At 37.3% G+C, this 14,698-nt stretch overlaps 2 protein-coding genes across 2 annotated transcripts; both read right to left on the bottom strand.

Moving 5' to 3' along the window:
• Nucleotides 1–3,536: 3,536 nt before the first annotated feature.
• LOC110380863 (zinc finger protein ZFAT) lies at nt 3,537–10,654 on the bottom strand. Its single transcript, XM_064042907.1, has 7 exons — nt 10,393–10,654; nt 8,891–8,966; nt 7,751–7,928; nt 6,945–7,240; nt 6,054–6,298; nt 5,450–5,564; nt 3,537–4,384 (listed from the first exon to the last, which is right to left on the bottom strand). The coding sequence occupies exons 2-7, from the start codon at nt 8,947–8,949 to the stop codon at nt 3,646–3,648; spliced, it is 1,632 nt and encodes a 543-aa protein (XP_063898977.1). The 5' UTR covers nt 8,950–8,966; nt 10,393–10,654; the 3' UTR covers nt 3,537–3,645.
• A 729-nt stretch (nt 10,655–11,383) lies between these two features.
• LOC110380868 (zinc finger protein ZFP2) lies at nt 11,384–14,421 on the bottom strand. Its single transcript, XM_064042908.1, has 4 exons — nt 14,244–14,421; nt 13,438–13,763; nt 12,981–13,176; nt 11,384–12,689 (listed from the first exon to the last, which is right to left on the bottom strand). The coding sequence occupies exons 2-4, from the start codon at nt 13,742–13,744 to the stop codon at nt 11,642–11,644; spliced, it is 1,551 nt and encodes a 516-aa protein (XP_063898978.1). The 5' UTR covers nt 13,745–13,763; nt 14,244–14,421; the 3' UTR covers nt 11,384–11,641.
• Nucleotides 14,422–14,698: the final 277 nt, after the last annotated feature.

Here is a 14,698-nt window from a genome sequence, read left to right as displayed (position 1 = left end):
AGAATTGATTTTTTTGCAATGTATCTTATCTACAAATAAAAAAGTAAATATCTGGACAAAGTAAACAGAATCATCCTAATACTGAAGGAACAAATAAAAACTATTATAAATAAATATATCTCGCGGTGTACTCGCTGTAGCAAACAGTAACACATTGCGCGCGAACATTACTATAGTATGGCCATAACCGCTGCGCACTCCCTGAGGTACGCGCGGAGAGGCGGAGGGTGACGCGGTCTGTCAGTCCGCCGTCAACGCTCGTGGCGGCAGGTAGTGTCATTTGTATCGGACCGTCAATGTCAGATGCACATGAGATAAAAATTCAAAGATGGATCGTGCGTTATCTCGAGATGTAAAAACCATGATTTTTAAAGTGGCTGAATATTTCAAGAAAAGAAAAGTAGACAGTCTATTAGCTTTTTTTGGAGAAAATAATAATACTGTAGTCCTGGCAGGTACACCTTGTTTGTGTTGCTACAAAATAATCATCTGCGCATGTGGGTGGGCACGCCGATCTTATGCTTATATTAAAAATAAATTTTTATTTTATTAACAGGAGGCTTTAGATACACTTAGTAGACTATAAGTAATGCTTGAGTACCTACTTAGTCTTTATGGGTGTAAATCTGTGTGCTAGCCTACTTGTGTTAAGTTTGTATTTTTTTTTCTTTCCTAATTTTATATAATGGTTATCATGTGATAATGATATTTTTATTTGACTTGTTTTGTATACATTCTGGTTCTTCAAACCTTACAGACAGACATGTGTTGCTGGGGAGTTTGTTGCGCCACTTCTTCTTCCCAGCAAAAACACATAGGAAGTGGTGAAGGGCGGGCATTTTGGGGACTGTCTTTTGTTTTTGACGTTCGAAAAGTGCTGATTTATCAGCCTAATTTGAATAAACGATTTTGAGTTGAGTTGAGTTGAGTTGAGAGAAAGCTTTCCGATCATGAAATATCATGTCCAGAAAAATGAAAATGATTACTGGAATCGCGATTTTAGGTTCGATAATATTATCGATTCATTCATAACAAATTTGCAAGACTCTGATTCAAGTTCCAATGGCGACACGGACGATGAAGATGATGACGAAATGGAAGATGAAGTTGAAACAGAATCTATGTCGGAATAACTTAACTTCTTATACTATCTACGTATATTTATTTGTTTGTAATTATAGTAAATTTTCAATAAAAAAAATCCTGATTTGAATTTTAACTTTAGTTCTCATTCATCAACTGTCTAGGTATTTTAATAAAATATCGAGCATAATATAGATTCCGACCACCGTTCCGCCACAAGTCCTGCCTTAGAAATGAAAACTGATATCATTAGATTTGTCTGACGTATATTGATCTCATGTGAACTTATGCTCTTTTTTCCTCGCCTCCCACCTCGCCTTGCATACCTCAGGGAGTGCACAGCGGTTATGGCCATACTATAACATGTCCGCGACACTGCAACCGCCGCGCGAACACATGCTAGATATTATATTTCGGGAATAATTTTGGTAGAATTTCGCCCATAAGATAACCATATATTTAAATAGCAATAAAACGACAATGTATTTATAGTTTTTTGTAGAAATTCTTCAATCTTGAGCATAATTAGAAGACCTTATCTAACAACATATAAAATTGTATACAAAATGACAATTTACAATAACTTGAGTAGAAATATGTTATATTGAAAGATATTAACAGCTGTTTCCAATATTCTATCGTTTCTGATAAAGGACAATGGGCACAAATATATGGGACCTGGTATACCCCACCAATAGGAATGTCATATATACCATTGGATAGGTCTTTTTATGTAGAACAATATTTACTATGACAGCTTTGTTGAAATGTTTGTCCGTTCTGAGATATAGATCAAAAACTGTACAAAAGTTAGAACTAAATAATCTATTGATAACTCAAGTTTTTAAAGGAAAATCTAAGTACTACCAAGTGTAAGTCTTGTAAGTGCTACCTGCTGTGCCCGTAAGGGTCCATAATTGTTACTATTAGGTATGTAGCATTTCAACCTTTTATAACGGACAAACAATAGAACAAAGCTGTCATAGTAAATATTGCTCCAATTAAAAAGACCTATCCAACGATATATATGACTTTGCTATTGGTGCGGTTTCTCATTACGCCCAAAATCCAGTTGATACAATAAAAGGTTGAAATGCTACATAATAGTAACAATTATGGACCCTAACGGGCACAGCAGGTAGCACTTACAAGACTTACACTTGGTAGTACTTAGATTTTCCACTTGAGTTATCAATAGATTACTTAGTTCTAACTTTTGCACAGTTTTTGATCTATATCTCAGAACGGACAAACATTTCAGCAAAGCTGTCATAGTAAATGTTGTTCTACATAAAAAGGCCTATCCAATGATATATATAACATTGCTATTGGTGGGGTATACCAATCTGCCCATTGTCCTTTACTTAAGCGACACACGATTCACATCCGACTGAGATCCAATCACGACTCAATTACGATTGAAGCGTATGTGGCATTCCGCTATTTTTTCTTTGAAATAACATTTTTTATCCTTTTCTGTCATTTAATAATGAATCATCCTGTCTGCAAATGATTTACGATTGCAATATGATTGTAGAGCAAACTACCGTATGGACCAAAATCACCAAAACAGCAGACCAATCGCAAACCAATCGAATGTCGTTGGAATACGCTTGGTCTTATATTAGTAGCAGAATGCCCGATATGGTTAAAACTGCTACTGCGATTCAATTTCTATTCAATTTTGACATTATTAACTTAGGGGAAACGGGCCCCTGTTGTTTTTTTGTTTTACATATATGGGGCTAGTGTCAATATTCTCTAGTATGATCTATATAGAAGAACAATGTTGAAAGGTTCTTATAACCTACAGACAGACATGTGTTGCTGGGGAGTTTGTTGCGCAATTTCTTCTTCCCAGCAAAAACACATAGGAAGTGGTGAAGGGCGGGCGTTTTGAGGGCTGTCTTTTGTAAAGTACGTTTGACGTACAAAAACAATTTTTGATTTGAATAAGCTAATCAACATATTGATAGAATGTTGGAAACAGCGGTAAGAGGTAACATGATTTCTTTATAAACACGTTTTTGTCATTTATTTAATTATAACTTCACATATTGATTGAGACATAGGGAAAAAAGTACTGTTGGAATGTTATAAAATTCTGTTATAATTATTTCTATACTAGTTGTTAAACGCGGTTTCACTCGCGACCCGAGGGAACTACTGCCCGTACTCGGATAAAAAGTGATCTATGTCCTTTCTCAGGCTTTAGACGATCTGTTTACCATATGTTATTTAAATTGGTTCGGCAGTTTTTGCATGAAGCCAGACAGATAGTTATTTTCATTTTTTTTTATATTAGTAAGTACGAGTAAGACAGAATACCTAATCAGTTTATTGCCAAAATCAGATATTAATTTTTCGTTAATTTTATAGAATTTTCAAATCGTCATTTACTGATTTCAAAAACCACAAAATCCTTATATTATGTCCGTAAAAATGCGATCATATTTACATAACCCAAATTACAACCAGAGAGACAGAGAGAGAGATTATCTCCCTCACACTCTTTACACTTAAAAATCTCTTACTTACACTTATTGTATATCCAAACCAGTCTTACTCATCCAAGAATTCCACGTCATCATCATCATTGTTCACATCCGCATGTCTTCTCAGCACATGCCTTCTCAAATCGCTCTTCTTCTTAGTAGAATACTCACAAAAACTACATACATGTTTCTTGTCCTTCGAACACACTTTAAAATGTTGAAACACTTTAAGCTTACTATCAGATTTAAAATCACACTTTCTACACTTAAAACTCTTCTTTTTCACTCGGGTGTCATTTTTTGCACTCACTCGCGTGTCACTGTTTTTAGCACTCACTAGTGTGTCACTATCATGATTTTTCAAATGGAATATCAGAGACATTTTATGTCTCGCTCTATAGTCACAGAGATGACACTTGAACTTCTTTTCGACTTTATGAATCCTTGTATGTCGGGAAAACATGGATTTACTTGCCGACGTATACCCACAGATTTGACAGACTTGTAGCACTGTAGAATGCTCAGAAAGATGCTTGTTATACTCCAAGCTACTGGTCGTAGTAAAATGGCACTGTACGCAGTAAAAATCGTACAAGCCCCACATGATTTTCTCTATATTAGAGCGCTGTTTTCGTGGCTTTTTTTTCAGGACTTTCTTCTTATCTGGTGTTTTCTTGACGAGCTTGACAAGGGGCATGTCGTCCTCATCGGTCTCATCCGAGACTTCCACCGTGTCGATGTGTGGCTCTTGGAGTATCACGTCATCTTCGTCGCTTGAAGTTAGAAGACTGATGGGATCTTCTTTCCTGTTGGTCAAAACGAAGGTATGTTAGAGCGATAAATTATAGGTAAGTTAATGTTACATAATTAGTACTCGATGTTATTTGTATATAGAAGCTTTCGGTGAACTGCAGATTTCTATAACGTGAATCTATCCGTTGTTTTGCGAGAGTTTGAGTAAGAGCTAGTTAAATTTATTAATAAAGTGTAAGCCAAGAATGCACGAGAAAAGCCTGTAATTATAGTATATATATGTCGGCGTCAGGATCCGACATCGTTAAATAAAACAAAGGGTCTCACACAATCACTTGGTTTATTCCAATTAACACAATATTAGTCACTACCATTAATATTAACGAAATAAATGATCACGTGGGAGGTGTGCACTCCGCAACGGTCGGTGAACGAATGACCCGACTTATATAAGGTCCACCGTTGACAGATCGACGGTGGCGCCGTCATATATAAGTGTAGTACACTTATACTCAGAAAATTATTTATTTATGAAGGTAATGCAGTAGAAAATATAGGCTTTTTTTGTTTTATTTACACACTAGCTTCCGCCAGCGGTTTCGCCCACGTGGTGTGTCGATAAAAAGTAGCCTATGTGTTAATCCAGGATATCACCTATCTACATACCGAATTTTAACCAAATCGGTTAAGCCGTTTTCGCGTGAAAGAATAACAAACATACATCCATACATTCTCACAAACTTTCACATTTATAATATAAGTAGGATATAAGTAGGATATTCTTACCGGAAATCAAAGGAATAGATAGGTTATAAAGCTCCATTTGTAGATGAGAGCAGCACAGATCGATCATAAGGTTAAGCAACGCTAGGTGCTGTCGTACCGTGGATGGGAGACCTTTTCATGACGAGTTCCTCCATGTTCTTAAGGTACGATAAATTGAGATGCTATCGAACCATCTAGAGATACTATAGATACCCGGAAATCAGTGAAGCCCATAGATCTAGTGGTCACAAATGCTACAGTGTCACAGCCTTGCTCAGGGTTCCGGGTTCGATATTCGTCGACTGCCTTGGATAGGGTCCCAGGTTAGGGAAGCGGCTAGGCGGATAGCTTACTTGCTGGTATCGAAGTAGTCGTCGTGCAGCATCAGGGTGGCGGGGTCCACCTCCACCTGCACGCTCTCCAGCAGCATCAGGCAGTCCTGGCTGCCCGCACCCGCTGTGTTCGCGTCTGGAAGACAAAATATTACGTCAGTATGGCACTTTATAAGAACAAATCTCCAAAAACTTCTAATATTAAATTTGTTAAACGTCATTAAAAAGTTCTGACAAAACACAAATACCCCGTAACCATCTTCAAAGTATTTATTGACATCTTGTTACCGTCTTAATTACAATCGCTACAGTAGTTTTACATTGAAAGGGTAATAAACAAGTCACATTTTCATTAATCATACGGAGGGTCAAAAATATTGAAACCCTTATTTTCATATGTAGTTAAAATCAACTATCGGAGCATCAAAAATGAAAACCTCCGAGGCTTTTTTTATGTCATTTAATATGTCGGGACACCTTTTCACGAGCGGTTAGCCCCATGGTAAGTTATTAATTACACATATATACATATTTATAAATACATATTACATAGTATTTATATTAAAGTCGGTTAAAACCTGCCTTTTTAGGTTAATACAAGTACACAACATACAAAATGACATACCTTTATCAACAGAAATCTCAATAAAAACCGGTTCGGCCTCCTTAACATCTTCAATCTCTATAGAATCTGACGTAACTCGCACAGGCTGTGTGCCCGGTTGGGAGCACTCGGGCGCAGACTCCGGGCCCGGTTGGGGGCAGTCGGGGACGAGGTCCGCTAGTAGCGCCGGGTTGGGGACTTTGTTCTTTATGTGGTAGTTCGTTATCATGTCCTCTATGTCTTCTTTCTGGTCTAGTGGTGGGGGGCTGGAAGGTAAATGTATTTTTTAAAATCTATATTTATTTGTAATTCCATGAGAAATATTACCTTATCAACTTAACAGCGCTTAAGTCGTTTAAAAATACAAGTAGTGCAAGTTTGCTTAGAGTAGACTTTAGATAGACATTCAATGGGCTGCTGCGGGATTGTTCGCGCGAGTTACCTTGGCGCTGGTACATAAAAGGCCTACGACGGAACATGACGGTGTTTAGTCAGTAAGAGTCTGAAATTCCCTCACCGCTGTTAACCCACAGCGGGAGGGGTCATTTGATGATTTTTGATGTAGTTATTTAAAGCCCATAAGGTATCTTTTACCGTGGCCACACATATTATAAAGCTGAATAGTTTAATTGCTCGAAACGCGCTAATTTCAGAAACTGCAGAACAGTGCCAAAAAGTAGCCCTTAAGTCGGTATAATAGCATACAAGCTATATTAGTGCCAATATTCATCAAGATCCACCGGAAGTTTTAACGTGAAATTGTGAAAAATATCCAAACATATACAAACAATCGCATTTATATAATATTAAAAGCATAGCATTATTGTCCATCCATCACGGAGTTTTAATGTGAAAAAGTAATAAACATATCTACTCTATTTATAAAATAACTAAAGATTATAATAATCTTACCTCCTAACAACAGGCTTCTCAACCCTGCTGACTCCATTCTGCGCTTGCAAACTATTGACAGTCACCGCTATTCTCTTCTGTATGTCATCTATAAGTTTCTCTGCGTCCACCGGCGATGGCACAGAGACGGTGGTCGAATCACACGTGTCTGTAGTCTTGGGGGACGCTGGGGCAGGAGGGATTGGGGAAGGCTGGGAACTGGGAGCCGGTGGGGGAGACTGGGGTTGGGGATTTGCGGGTTCTGGGGGTGGTGGTGTGGGGGATTTTGGGCGTGTTTCTTTTGGTGAGGTGGGTTTCTGGAATGTAAATGTTTTGAGATTATATTGGGTAGTATTGTATGTACAGTCAACTTCAGGTCAGTGGTAACAGTTTTATAGGAAAATCGTACTTATTACTATTGAGTTAAGGTGCATGACAGTTACTACTGATGTACAGTCTACCGTACCTTTACATATTTGTTTGGATAAATCAAGGTTAAATATGTATTTTTTTTATTATTTTTTATAATCGCAAGCTGTACTTAGACAATAAGGTATGTATTACAATAAAAAGGTGTTCTTTCGCTGAAACAGACGACTTTTAAAACATTAAAATTAATCCTAAGATCCTGTCTACAAATATTTGCATAAGTATTGCATGTTTTTAAGTACATTAATACTAAAATTAGCTACAGGTTATCGCTTATATACTTTTCGAGTTATCATCTTTTTTTTCTTAGAAAATATTAGATATATGATATAATACATTACTTTATGTCCATATTTTTTTAATTTAATTTATCATTAACATTATAGTGAAATACCCACCCTCTGGTCCAACAACAGAGTGGGCACGACTCGACGCTTGAGCCGCACCTTGCCTCTCACATTCTCGTAGTCATCCGCACTGAAGTGCCGGCTGCACACCACCGTGCCCAGGGGCAGCTTGCCCGGGATAGGGATCACTTCCAGCCATTTGCGACGGAGGAGACGGCTTGTGGGGAACCTGGGGCAAGAATTTGGGGGAGTTAGGTAAAGGCATGTAAGGTGATTGCTAGCTAGCATGTGGTAGCTGCATATTGTATAATGCAATACGTACTGAATACAAATGTAAATACAATAATTTGTTGATAGGTTCTTCTAATCTACAGACAGACATATGTTGCTGGGGAGTTTGTTGCGCCACTTCTTCTTCCCAGCAAAAACACATAGGAAGTGGTGAAGGGTGGGCGTTTTGGGGGCTGTCTTTTGTAAATTTCTGACGTTCGAAAAGTGCTGACAATTTGCTGACAAGTTTGAATAATTATATAAAGTTTTTGAGAAATTGAGGAATATGTGATTTGAAATTCGAATAAAGTCATGTATCTTCTTCCAAAAGCAATAATCCTACTTAGGCAAGTAATCTATACATATTTATAGCTGTTACACATAAATACTCGCTAAGCCGAAATTATATTAAATGGATGACCCTTATAAAAGGTAGAATTAATGGCGGCCACGGCCGATTTCGGCCACGGCGGCTGTTCTCATTTTAAGGATATCAGAAAGCTGCTCAGGACATATTATAGTGCACAAGCATTTGCGCAGACACAGGTGCACTCCCTATTCCTTCACCCTCATAGCCCGACGGGACGGCAATCCGACACGACAGATGCACGGGTGAATCAATCACCAACTTCCAGACTTCTGCTGCTTTGTGAAAGTTTAAGAAAACCTACAAAGCTATTTCGGCCCGACTCGGGAATCGAACCCGAGACCTCGTGCTCAGCAGCCGCACTTGCGACAGCTAGACCAACGAGGCAGTTAATCTGAATTATAGAGTACCTACGTGAAGTACCCACATGCTACATTTTACCTATTACATAAATTGTCTTAACAAGGCAAAGAATGACTACAACCAAAAGTAGCTATAGAATTGTTAGACATTACACAGCGCAAGAATAGTGGTATGTAAGGAGAAAAACTTACTCAAAATAGAATGTTTCCTGAGAAGTGAGTTCACACCCTTCCACACAGCACGGCCCCATGATGAGACCTTCACAACCTGGAAACAACATTATATACTGTTACTGTTACAGCCTTTTTATCATCCTACTGCTGGGCTGCGGCCTCCTCTCACACAGAGAAGGATTGAGCGTTAATCACCACGCTTGCTCAATGCGGGTTGCTGATTTCAGACTTTATAGTCCAGGTTTCCTCAAGATGTTTTCCTTCACCTTTATATCAGCCATTGGTATCCAAGATATACTTAGAAAGTACATACAAACTTAGAAAAGTTGCATTGGTACTTGCCTGACCTGGAATTGAACCTGTGCCCTCATACTTGAGACTACTTTCTATCTTAGATACCATTGACTGTGTTTCGGATGGCATGTTAAACTGTAGGTCCCGGCTGTCATTGAACATCCTTGACAGTTGTTACAGGTAGTCAGAAGCCAGTAGGTCTGACACCAGTCTATCAAAGTGTGTGCTAAGTATGAATTTAGATGGAAGAGTAAGACCTAAGAAAAGATGGATGAATTGCCTGAAAGATGATATGAATAGGAAGGGAGTGTGTGTCAGTATGACGAGTGACAGGGGAAAATGGAAGAGAATGACATATTGCGCCAACCCCAAATAAAAATTTGTAAACTCTTCCTGCTGTTCATACCCTCTTTTAAATAAAACTTATGGTTTTAATGTTCAAAAAGGGATACCACTCCTTGAAAGTTATTTACCCTCAATTTGTTTTTATTTTATTTATTCGGATTTGTTGGGTTCAGGGAAATTAATTTGTTTTAACAACTTTATGATTCACTAGCTGTTTATGTAGTAGCTCAGCCGATTCAGCATGAACTAAGAAAAATTAAACTCATTTTCATAACTTATAATGGCATTTATAATGTTAGTAAACACCACTTTTTTAAACTATGATTGATGTCTACTAGAAAAATATTATATTATTTTGGTGGTTTGATAATGGTCTGGATACTTATTAAGTAGGCTTTCATCAAAAACGCTGAGCATTCATATATATACATGGAAATATCTTTTAATCACAAATAAACAATAAAAACCTTACAAACTAATATACCAATAAGAAAATATTTTCCCATAATTAATGCAAATTACTAAAGGCTGGCAACCCTAACAACTAGGCGGGTTACAGCCGAAAACCTATAACCAGTCGCGCGTCCTTATTCCGTGAGCTACATCGCGCCAACTATGCACATACAACATACACCTTATTACTACTACACATAGAGTCTACATTGCCATATCAACAAGAACGGGCGCGATCGCACTTCGAAGCGATTTCCAGAATAACGCCGTGCCGATAATTAATGCAATACATTTTAAAATCGATATTTAACAAAGAAAATTCAATAAAAACACACAATCTAATGTTTGTAAACAATCTTAGCGAGTATACACGCGCGAAAACATTGATACAAAGGTTATAAATACAAATTAGAAATATTACGACTTACCAGCGTCCGTGACGCGTCTAAGACGATGTTGTGCTGTATTCAAGTGTAATAATTAGTGTTTAACTGATACTTCACACGTTTTCACACAAACACTACATAATTCCCGGTGTATTGACCAATTTTTGCTTTGAAAAATATTTACTATATCTTTTTTCACAGATTTTGACAATTTGATACTTGCTTCATAGTGACGTTCGTGAAGCATAGATTAAAAAGGAATAATAGATCTTAGTCTTAGTCGATCGATTGTACGTTTAATTGAATTGTTCATTTAATTGTAATTGTTTTATGATTGGTCTAGCTTTATAATAGAATTGCTTTATTTTTAAGTCTTACTGACTGTCTGTACGTAAGACTTCGCTGTCCGTTCGACGATAACTACAAATAGTATAGCTGTTCACAGATGATTGATGTCGCTTCAACAACACATATAAAAAACTCGATTTTTTAGAGCTCTCATACAACAAATGTTTTTTTGGATGAGAGGTGCGAACTCTGACGTTCCGCTGCCTCCTCGACCATGAATACTTCGCAGAAAGAGGCGACGGCATCCCATTCCCTCTCGCCCTGGACCATGGCCTGAACCAGGGCCGGACGCGAGAGGTCGCCGCCGCCGTCGCCTCGGCGTAAACGTTGGTCCTGCGCCTGATCTCTCTCTGATCATGTCGAATTGGGCTGTGAGAGTGAGAGCAATGGAATTGGGAGTGCATTTATGTATGCACAACAAATGCTTTTGTACTATAATATGTTCTACGCAGATGGCTGATCTCCCTATATCTCACGTTGTATGAGACATCACCGATTATTGGCTAGGCATCATTATCTATATCTACGTATAAAAAGCCACATTTTGGCTTCAACCCTCAGCTGTTACTGTTGTGGTTTTGAACGTAGTATAATATAATTTAATAATTGAAAATCTTATACATGAGAAAAACATGTCAATCAATACTGTAGGTTGTGTAGATAGATAAATAAATAAAACAGCGTTAAACCAAATAGTTTTTATTGATCATAAACAAATGCAATCATTATTTGCAACTGTACTTAATATAAATCCTATACTTATTTGGTTCAATTACTACATTATAGGTATGGCCATGGAAAGGCCAGAATATTATACATTTCGCTCAATGTCATAACTTTTTTTTAACTTTAATAATGCTTAGCAATAGTTACCAATCTGAAACTATTCTTTTATAAGAAGATAAAAATGAAAGGGAGACAATATATCACTGATCAATTAAAATCAATCAGTTTTGAGCTGTTTCATATGTCCGTACACATGCCTCATATGTATCTTACTCCTCGTGTGTTGCTTGTACAGATTATTATTAATAAACCTTTTGTTACAAACAGTGCACTCTACGGGACGCTCCTTCGTATGTTTCATCAACATATGCATCTTTATACCTGTTGAGGTAGTTACCTTGTGATCACACACCGGACACTCATACAAATCCGTCTTAGTATGAACACTCATATGAGTAACTACAGACTCTTTACGTCGAAACTTCTTTGGGCACAGTTCACATGAGAACTTCTTCTCATTCGCATGTGTCATTCTATGACGTTTAAGGTCAGTGTGCTGGCGACCCTTGTATCCACAGATATCACACGAAAAAGGTCTCTCTCCTGTATGCACTCTCATATGAACATTCCTCATGCTGGGTGTAGAAAAACACCTCCCACAATATAAACACTGGTGTATTTTAACCCCAGTGTGCATAATCATGTGATAATCTAATCTTGCTTTGTTTTTCAACGTTAAACCGCATTCTATGCACTCAAATTTACTAGACGGCGTTTTATTTACTAACTTCTTTTCAGAATTACAGCCGGATTTCTTACTAAAATGTGTCTTAATATGAATGCTGTAATTTCTTCTGCCATATTGCAGTCCGCACTCAGGACATTGAATATCCTCAGTGCCAGCATGTATAACATTATGTAGAAGATAATCACAGTGGTTCGAGAAGGCGAGCTTGCAGCTTTCACAGACAAATGATTCAGAGCTATGTACTACTTTATGGGCTATTAAGTCTGCGTTGTTATTGAAGTTTTCTGAACATATTGAGCATTTGAACTCTCTGGTGGTGTTGCCATGGTAACGCACGTGGAGGTGGAGAGCCCGTTTGGAGTCGAAGGTCTGCTCACAGGTGGGACACGTGAGGGATGAAGAGTTATCTGCAGGTGGAACTTCAGGGCGGGGCGGGGCTTTTGCAGGGCAGGGCAGGGCTTTTGCAGAGCTTCTGCAGCGCTCTAGTGGAAAGTTGGCAGGCTCTTTGTATGATACTCTGTAATATTAAATGATTATTTTTATATAAACAGACCTAAATTTCTTGGTTCTATCCAAAAGCAGTTCCAATTTTTATTTCTGAATCTACATATAATAATATTATAAAGAGTAAACATTTTTTTTTTATTTGTTAAACACTGAAAATATCGAAACAATTTGAATTTTTTTTTTCTGTTGGAAGGTACAGTCTTCCAGAGTAACATAGGCTATATTTAGAGGCAGTAGTTGCCATGGGAGCAGTTGAAAGCCGCGAGGAAACGGCTAGTTGAAAACAAAACATTATACTCACTGTTGATCCACTTTCCTCAACTTATACTTCCTAGAAAGTTGACTTTCAGCTCCACTCGCATCAAACTGAGCATCCCACTCTGCAATGGTCTTTGTGTCCACACCAAGCAGTTCTAACTCGGAGAGTTTCTTCTTAAGCTTTTGTTTAACACCTTCCAAGCTCAAGGTAATACCATTTTTTTCAGCCGGTACTTCATCTATCAAAGTCAAAAGTTTTTATTACAAAAAGGCATTTGCAGCCTCTTATGAAACGGAAACACTAGTTGCACGGTTCCAAAAGCGGAGCCGGCAAGAAACTCCATAGACACTTTTGAAGAAGTAATATGTTCTGTTACATAATTATATGTAGTAAGCTGATATATAAGGTATATAATGCATAGGTATATAGGGTTATTTAATGCATATATAAGGTAAACGGCAACTCTATTCAATGATATTAAAAAATATTATGTTATTACCATTAGAATTTTCAACTGCATCATCTGTAGTGTTTTTGGTTGAATTTTCTTCAGTAACATTTGATATATTTGCTGTATTATCCTCGACTTCATGGTTATTATTAACCTGTGTGTTATTTGGTGTTTTATCAGCCATTTTCTCATTTATCATCTCTGTGGCATGAGTATTTTTACTGTCAGTATGTAGTGTATCAGTTTGGTCATTTTTATCTAAATTATTATTTTGACTTGTAGATTCTTGCAGTATTTCAATATTTTTGTCATTGTTTTCTGAAATATCTTCTTTGATTGGTAATCTGCTGGCCATTTTAATTAGCGAATGAGTCCTGTAATAATATTTGTGTAAATATTCAAATGTGGGTTAGAGTAATAAAGTAAAAATAATATTTTTTTGTTTGTTCCCTAAAAGCATTTAAACTATAGCACCAATTTGAAAAAGTCTTTTACTGTTGGAAAGCTAGGCCATCCCAGAATAACGTATAAATTTTGTCCAAGTAAGGGAAGACGCTGGATGCAGGTCGCCTCCAACAGGTATCTGTGGAGATTTAAGGGGGAGGCCTATGTTCAGCAGTGGACGTCCTATGCCTGAGATGATGATGATGATGATGATGATGATGAAGGGAAGACGTTCCCCAGGACATGGGTGAAACGGCGGAGAAACAGCTTGTGTTATTTAATAAAAATATAACTTATTCGTACAACAGATAGTCGAAATTAAAATCATTAAGTTACACGTTTATAGCTAGGTAGCAAGTTAAATATTTTTGCATTTAAAAGTTCGTACAAAGTTTTTCAACGTAACCAACCTTTTAAAAGATCTCTTTTTTGTTTAGATATCTGTTAACGGCCGCTGTATAATAATTAAGCAGAATTACTTTAATTTATTAAAAATATATTCTTGTTTTGGAAAAATCGCGAGCCAAAATGCACAAACCCGGGGCAAAAAATGCGAGCGTAAACATTTCCTTGTCACATTGACAGTTCTCGTAGTGCAGTGCATGTTTATATAAGTTAATCGATCGATTATGTTTTAGTCTTTAAAAAGATTACTGTTTGCTGAATACTTCAACCGACTTTTTAAAAAAGGAGAAGAATCTCTATTCATCATAAACAGTAGTTACGGTGAATAGATACAATTAAAAAAGCCATAATCAACTTGTATGTGTACTGTAAGGCTCTCCCTAGACGGTCAGTTTTAATGTTACATCCAAATGCTGGTCGGTTTTATGCAAAACTATTGACATTGAAGATTAGCATTGCA

This window comes from Helicoverpa armigera, chromosome 30 (genome assembly GCF_030705265.1).
Source record: "Helicoverpa armigera isolate CAAS_96S chromosome 30, ASM3070526v1, whole genome shotgun sequence".
Taxonomy (NCBI): Eukaryota; Metazoa; Arthropoda; class Insecta; order Lepidoptera; family Noctuidae; genus Helicoverpa; species Helicoverpa armigera.
This window is presented reverse-complemented; position numbering and strand designations above follow the sequence as displayed.